Raw genomic sequence first — 8,298 nt, 5'->3', positions numbered from 1 at the left:
TAGTGATGAAGCAAAGAATTGTTCTCCTTATGGGTTAACAAGGTCATGATCAAAAGATTATCACTTTTTCCATCTACACTATTTGAGAGCCTTTGCCAAAGTCCTCGCTCTCAAAGAAAAAAATGTCCTAATACAATATAATTTGTGGATATGGAACAAGATAAAGCTGGTATCCTTTCTCGTTGCCATGCATTGAGCGCTTTGCCACCACTAGTAGCCTTGTTAATAAATGCAAATGCACGTGATCTTACATAGTTTTCCTTGATGCAAGCTCCATATGTCTGGTCCTAGTTAATCCAAATCTGAATGGGATCAAGGAATTGAGGGGTGCCATAATGACAGGAGTGTTGTTATAAGAATGGAAAGATTGAAGGTTCTATTAGCCTTGCATAAGATTTGGCAAGCAGGTGAACCTACGTGCTGCCACCATGCTAGTTGTGATCATGGCCATGACCATGGGGCTCATCATAATAAGAGAGAGAGAGAGAGAGAGAGAGAGAGAGAGAGAGATTTCCCCATGATCTCATTGTGTATCTTTCAAAGTACCTCTTGTATATGGCCCTATGGTCAATTTATGTAATGCAAAGGGTCAAATCCCCACTTTTAGTGAAAAATAGAGAGACAAAGAGAGAGGGGGGGGAGTGAGGATCGCCAAGGGAGTGTGAGTATCGCCGCCGGCAAGGAGATAGGCTCAAGGATATAAGAGTGAGTATGGTTTCCTCTTTTGCCAAAGACTATCGTTTTGTAGTTGGGGGCAATATGGATAGTCTAATACAAAAAGACCCTCCAAATTCCTCCAAAGCCATAATACGTTCACATTGTAGAAACGCTTCATTCACTTGGATGTCTATTGATGAATCATGTAGCAAGTAAAAGTGATCACATCTTCCAAACCATTGCTTCATGACTTGCATCCATTTCGTGCTCAAAATCTTTGTTTTATGCGTTTTTTGAACTCTTTTTCTTGCTTCCCGTGCAAATTTAGGATGTCTGTGTGAGGGGTTTTGAATCTTTATCATGTAATCCACAACCCCTCCCATAAGGCTCAATTGGAGCACATCAATGTTTGTATCTTAAGTTAGAGAAATTTTGTAAAAGAGCTCTTTTGGACATTGTGAAACTCTTTCCTATTTTGTAAAAGAGCTCTTTTGGACATTGTGAACTCTTTCCAAGTACACTTTCAGATGCTCTCATCCATAGAGGTACCCCTTGATAACCCAACATTTCGACATCCCCCACATTACACTTGTTCTCAAATCCATAGCACACTCTCTTCTCAGCTTCCAAACGATGCGGATCCCATCCATTGTCATTTATGGGGGGAGAGAGAGAGAGAGAGAGAGAGAGAGAGAGAGAGAGAGAGAGAGAGAGATCTATAAAGATAGATAAATTTCATTATCATCCTCGACAATCAAATATTACCTATGGGATGAAAAGAGACATATCTTGTGGGGTGTATAGGCTAATAAGTGAATCTTGACGTTGAAGAATTGTAGATATGAGTGTTTCAATAGAGAGTCCACATCACAGTTAGGAGAGGATGGGATCTCCTAGCTTGATTTCTTTTTATGCTTTTTAGACTTTTTCTAAGTGATGCAAGCACGCCACTATGGACGTCACAAATGCGCATCACTTAAGTGAAGTCCTTTGTGATGCACGTAACAATGGTTTTAATGATGCAGTTATTTGCAATATGTTTGATTTATGGACCACTGTATAAGCGCCACCCACTATTTTTATGAACATCACAGCTACAAAAGGTCCCTTGTAGTGACACATAAATGAATAAGTCTGTACAATAAGTTGGTATTGCTCATGAGAGCACGTGGATTGACAAGGACACCATAAGATTGTACTTTATTAAAAGTACAATGGTTTTTATTGATTGTCAACATTGCATTCCATGACACTAATGGGCACGAGGTCTATAATGAAGCCCTCGTGATGGAACCGAGGATGGAGAAATAAGTGTGTTGAACTTGAGGAGAGCTGACGACAACCAAAATGTCCACATGGTTAGTCATCCAGGGGATTCGAACCTAGAACCTATGATGTGGCATCCCAATGCCCTAACCACTCGGATGCATGCCTTTTGGTGTCCATGATGCCTATTAAAAACCTATAAAATAAACTTGTGCAAGCAAAAGTAATCTAGGACCCCAAAAGTAAGCTTGAACATGCCCCTTTAAAATCAAATAGCTAGTTTTAATTGGCATCTCGCACACTCACTTTGCGACTATAGATCCCATCACTGGGACGTCATTAAAGACCCCGCGCCCTTTAGTGGTGAGACATTGCATTGCCACAACAACACTCTCTCTTACTCTACTTTCATGCTATAAATACTATTTCTACATGTCTTTTTGATAGGAATTTAATAATCACATATCACCTGAATTTTTTTGTGATTACCATGTGATATTATCATATTCACATTAATTAACTTTACGTGATCACATTTAAGCTGATGAATGGTGACCTGATAACCCACCAAAAGCCCGCCAGGATATTATTTTCTCATGGTGAGCCCACTTGGATATGGAAAAAACCTGCAAGCGGACCTGGCAAGATATGGAAAAACCCACAATTACTACCCCTTTGGGTGGTTCTTGTAGCTTAATAGGAAGGTCACGTGATCATAACATGGCTTAAAAAGTGATCACTCAAGTCTATTAACATGGTCACGTGTTTGTGATCACGTTTAATGAGATCCCTACTTTTTGAAATAGCCACTCCCATGTCAAAAGGACCAATATTGTATAGTTGCATGTTTCTTTTACCATATGCATAGCAATTTCCAAGAAGCTATTTTCGAAGTCTAATTGAAGAAACTAATCTTACTTCATTATTGTCTTTTCAAGTACATTGAACATCTAGTCAATTATCACACCATAGATTGTACATGCATTGAAACACCTCTAGTTATGTTGTAAATTCACGGTGGTAAATTAACATGATTACATAGTGCACCCCCCAAGCTTCATTCTTATATTTTTTCGACACTAAATATCTAGTCAATTGTTCATCGTAGATCGTACATGCATTATAGGTTATGACTCAAGGTTTCGAAAACAATTTTGTTGGTAAACTAGTGATGGCGTAACATCAAACAGTAGAAACCTATTATGCCTATGTTCAAAACCATCATTGGTTGGTAATAAAGCCTTGTTTTTCACAAAGTGTAAACTACGACTTATCCAACATGCTATTGTAAACTCTTTTCACATAATTCACCCGATTTCTCTTGAAAATGATTTAATTACGATGCCTATTTAGATATTTCATTGTATAGGCTGACCTCAAAGTGACTATATTATGCAGCATAAATGAATGTCAAGCCTATTTTTTTTAATTCTTTTCATTTTCTCAAACCTTAAGTCTTTCCTTCAAGGGCGTACAATAGTGTCTCTTCTCATATGGGTATGCTAAGTATTTGCAAGAGCAAAACTTAATTAGATCTCTTGTAATTTGGAATCCCTCATAAACTACTAAAGAGAATGATAGAACAGGATATTAGCATAGTGGTAGTTAAGGATATGAATGCCATATTGGAAGGGCAAGAACTGGCAAACATTGTGACAGATGGATTCGATGGAGGTGGTAGCGCGGTTGAAGGAGTAAGACTCGACGTAGTTGATGGAGGTGGAGGAGTTCCTGCAGATATCATGTGCAAGTTATTCCATGATCAGGAAAAGCGAGTATATGATTGCAAGTACAATTAATACTAGTGCGCTATAATCTAGTATAAGAAGTCTCTCTCTCTCTCTCTCTCTCTCTCTCACACATATTACTACCTCCCTCCCTCTCTATCTCTCTCTTATATCCATAAATGAATTGATCGATCTAGCTACTTACACACACACACACATTTTTTCGTACCCACCAAAACAACTCAAAAGAGCTACTCGTATTTTGTGTAAGGCTATATGAAGAACAATATCTTGGCAGTCTTTGTCAGAATGTACATGAGTGATCTAGCTAGGCATTTCGTAGAGGTAGTGGGCACATTCACTATGTTGACCAGACACATAGGCTAATGGATGAGAGACAAGGAGGGAGACATGATTAAAACTTAGGAGAATCCCTGGGTAAAACAATAGTCATCAAATGAAGTCCTCTTGAAATTTGACTTCAATAGTAACAATCCTACTTATAAACACTGATGCCCTTATATCTTTGCGGAATAGTCCGCACATACATGAATGCCTAATGTTCTTAGGCACCTATTTCACATAAAACAAGGTCCTACTTTTGCCACTAGAATTTTTTGGCATTGTCCCTAATGTTTTGGGAATTTCATTAGTATTTTTGGGAATTACTATCAGAATGTATACTGTTTGAAGGGTATTTGAGAGAGAGAGAGAGAGAGAGAGAGAGAGAGGGGGGGGGGGGAGGGAGGCAGGGCGTTGTAGGAACAGACCTTAGATCCCTAGAACGTCGCCACATCACGAAAGCAAATGCAAGCAAGGTCTTAGGGTATATTTACCAGTAGAAAGGCAAGCGGAGACGGTATCGGGCATGGGGACCTCGCATAAGAAGAACAGTTTGAGGGAGTCCGTGCGCTTGCCTTGGGGGTCGGAGGAGGTGGCCACGCGATCGCAGAAGCAATGGGGGTCGGAGGTAGCCATGAACGAGACCTGCTTGCAGCACAGCTCAGCGCTATTATCGCACAACGAGCACAGCGCTTGCAAGTTGCTCACACAGGTCGCCGTCATCGCCGCACTCATAGAGCTCACATTCGAGTCCACGGCCAGCCCCCCTAGTAGTACCGATGCTGACACTGCAGAGCCGCTGAACAACAAGAAGAAAACAACGTACACCAAGACTAGCGCCCTGAATTTCTTGCTGCCCATATTCTTGCCCTTGCTCCTTGCCGTCGTCAATTCCAAGCTGGGCTTCTGTATTTATAGTTCTCTCTCTCTTGTTCTCGTTGACCCATTCTATTTCTTTCTCCAGGCTGTATGCACGTTGCTTGTACCAATTGACTATTCATCTGATGCGTTGCTATTAAGAGAAAGTTTATTAACAACGTGAGCCCATGACCCCTAGGGTAATTACTAGTCTTGCTTGGTGGGCCTCACTATGTAACATCTTCATATCGACGCCCAGTATGGGAGCAACAAGGACATCTTCAGTATCTCATCCATTGATTAAATCTAAAGTAAAGATACACAAGGTGCATTTACTATTGTAATACACTACATGTATTTACTACCTATGCATTTATTACTTTAATACACCGCACGCATTGGCTAGCAATTGTATGTAAGGAGTTGCGTGCATAGCTAACATATGTAGATCTTGATCGATATCGAATATATAATTCTGAAAGCAACGTGTAAGTAAATTGAACCGAACAAAGTAATGTCCAAAATTCTAAAACAAGAAAATGGATGAAGCGTTAATGCATTGCAACATGAAATGAGGTGCTATACTAACCGATATTTGAGTCAAGCTACAAGAAAGGAATGTGAGAAGTTAAACATTACGTCAGGTAGTGAAATGTCACAAATCAAAATTGCAAAGTATATAGTGCACGTCATGCAGAAGTTCCATACAAAAGTATGGTGGAGAGTTGGCACTATGATCTCTCCAAGAAACGGAAGTCGTTCCCTGCTCCGCAGCGTTTTTGTGTTGCGCCAAGCAAACATGTAGTCATGAGGAGTTGGATACAAATAGCGAACCTTGCAATGTTCTCGAGCTGGAGTCATGCTTGTGCAATTGAAACGTCCAATGTTGTGAATATATTTTTTCCCTGCCAGACACAAAACACACATCAAGATAAAAGCAAGAGATGTAGCATATTGATTAAGCTTAGAGAGAAACATATATAATTTTGTATTCTATGTCAAAGATCTGCTACATAAAGAGTTACGGGTGATTTTTGGTAGGTTTTTCCCTGCTGAAATTGAACTATCTTCTTCTTCTCGACCGTCAATTCCTTGTCTTGCCCTATGTTGCAGCTAGCTTTCTATTTGCGGTGCGCTTTCTCTTTTTGGACCACGCAGGGCTTCTTCTAAAGTATGCAATTCAACGGCCATACACTAGCATGCTATCACATACAAGGAATAGAGGGAGCCTCCATAGTCGAAGCACTAGAAACGTGACTAGTATGTAAACTGTTTCTCCTCAACCCATCAACTTGGCCCTCTTCATCTCTCTCCTCCACCTGTCCCATGCTTTCCACATCTCTCCCTCTCTCTTCCTGTCTTCCCTCCACGTTCCATCACTCTCCTTTTTCATTCTCAAAACCATGAGAGCATCTTCATTGATTCTGTCTAATTGGTTCCAGTTTTAATTCAACCCCTTGTCATGCCCTGTGTTGCAACTAGTTTTCTATTTGCGGTGCAATAAGTATTTAGTCATACATCTTTGTAGTTTTGCTTTGATAAGACCCGTGAGATTCTACAAATACTTGAAGACAGTAGATGGACCTACTCAATATTCATAGAATGTGAGAGGGTCTTGGTCGTGTGATCAGATTTCCTAGAAGAGCCATTTTCATCTTTATTTGTCGTGATAATCTAAGAAATCCCTTTGCCACTTGTAGAAGGTCGATTTATACTAGAGAGGTTAGATTCTATCATCTCTTCTTTGAGTCTTGTTCTTGTGTTGACTATTGTCTTCACTTTTGCTATCATGCCTACCATATTTATTACTGCTTCTGTGTTTCTTACTATCATGTCTACCATCACCCCACTATTCGTGTGTTCTTCCTATTTTGTCAACTTGGCCTCATGCGCAAGCTCCTTTTGCAGATCTTTGATTCTCCATCTATCATCAAGGACAAAAAATTGCTACCTTTGTGTTTCACCTTGTCTGTAGTCTTGCTTTTAGGGGGAAGAATAGCTGCACAGGTAGATGATAAGGCTCGCGGGCTGCTTGAGCACCTGACAGGTTGCAAGAGAACCTCACACGTGATCATCAACTTGTCGTGTAAGAAGCTTGAGAAAAGATTTGACAGCTAGCTGTTAGCGGTTTTTACTTGTTACTTGAGTCATCGTCGTCAAAAAGATCAAGCTTTGGGTAGAGTTTGAGTTGCCATATTGTCACATAAAGTTGCGATCAATGTAACAAATGACTGTTTTGTAAAACTCTCTCTCTCTCTCTCTCTCTCTCTCACAGATGCAAACACGTAGAGAAATTACGAACGGGTGCCTCTGCGAATATCTAAACTATAGCACCTCTGCGAAGCTGTGAATTGGTGCCTCTATGTCTGAATTGTTGCCTTACTTTTACTGCGATGTTTGTTGTGGACTCTTGGTTTGATCTAGTCTATATGCAAGCGCGTTGCTCTCTTTATTAAGCTGCATACAAGCATTACTTTTTATTGGGGCTATAAAAGTTGCATGTAAATTAGAAGCTTTTCATGGCACTGCTTTTGGGTATTGCAACGTGGGTGGTTTTCTTTTTGAATTTTTTTTTTCTTTAATGGTGCCACGTGGTGGCCTGTAGGTGCAAATATGAGAGAAAGCGCCTTTGGCTCATCAAGTAAAAACCTAGGTTTAGTGAAATCCCACCTATAACTTTTGAAATTTACCTCTAACTTTTATATTGGAAGGTGAGAAAACCTACAAAATTTTGAAAAAAAATTGGTTTGCTGCTTGCTGTTGGATTCAAGTGAAAGGCAACAACCTCAATGCTGCCACATGTCTTAACTCGCTGACTTGCTTTAGAAAAATTTTCTTAGGCTAACCAAGTAAACACACACACACACCTAACTCGTACTGGCCCTTCCTCTCATTTTCTTGATTAGATTTGAGCTGAAAGAAGCTTAGAAACTGCATGTCAAAGAGACGAATCCATCAAAGAAATCTAAGTGCAATCTAGTAACCATGGAGAAAAATATGCAGAGAAGCGCATTTTCCAATGCAAAATGACGCCTTAGAGGGTTTTCACACGGTGGGTTTCAAAACCCACACTTACCAAATAAAGGGGGCAAGAGGGAATAAAGGAGGAGAGGATGTGTTCAAGAAACTTTTGTAAATATGCAAAAGTTAGCATAGTTTGAGAACATGAAGGCTTTTTTATAATGCAAGAATATAAAGTGAACTTTATTTTCCTTTTTATAGGCCACGTGAGAATGCAACATCAAAAGTTTTTGGTGAGTTTGCAAACTCACCATGTGGAAGCTCTCTTACAAGCATTAAAATAATCACGATCCAATAGAGTATGCTTTTTAGAAAATCACAGGCTGACACCTCCACAAGATTCCAAGCATATTCCAAAATTTTGCCTCTAAATTAGAGGCTAGGAGCCACCCTCCTTTTTCTTGCCATCTACGTACTTACTGGCCCC

The 8,298-nt window shown here is 40.0% G+C and overlaps 1 protein-coding gene across 1 annotated transcript; it reads right to left on the bottom strand.

The window, feature by feature from the left end:
• Window positions 1-3,420: 3,420 nt before the first annotated feature.
• On the bottom strand, window positions 3,421-4,861 carry LOC147458441 (uncharacterized). Its single transcript, XM_086511850.1, has 2 exons — window positions 4,487-4,861; window positions 3,421-3,654 (listed from the first exon to the last, which is right to left on the bottom strand). Exons 1-2 carry the CDS (start codon window positions 4,851-4,853, stop codon window positions 3,479-3,481), a joined length of 543 nt encoding a protein of 180 aa, XP_086367976.1. The 5' UTR covers window positions 4,854-4,861; the 3' UTR covers window positions 3,421-3,478.
• Window positions 4,862-8,298: the final 3,437 nt, after the last annotated feature.

The sequence above is a fragment of the Adiantum capillus-veneris genome, chromosome 5 (assembly GCF_014529385.1).
Source record: "Adiantum capillus-veneris isolate H3 chromosome 5, ASM1452938v2, whole genome shotgun sequence".
In the NCBI taxonomy this organism is placed as follows: domain Eukaryota; kingdom Viridiplantae; phylum Streptophyta; class Polypodiopsida; order Polypodiales; family Pteridaceae; genus Adiantum; species Adiantum capillus-veneris.
The sequence above is the reverse complement of the archived record's forward strand: the minus strand, read 5'-3'. Positions and strand labels throughout refer to the sequence as shown.

Bases quoted from the DNA above. Each gene is read 5' to 3' on its own strand.
- LOC147458441 (XM_086511850.1), bottom strand. From the start codon at position 4,853: ATGGGCAGCAAGAAATTCAGGGCGCTAGTCTTGGTGTACGTTGTTTTC. The intron at 3,655-4,486 runs GTAAATATACCC...TGATATCTGCAG, and splicing joins CTCCGCTTGCCTTTCTACTG to GAACTCCTCCACCTCCATCA.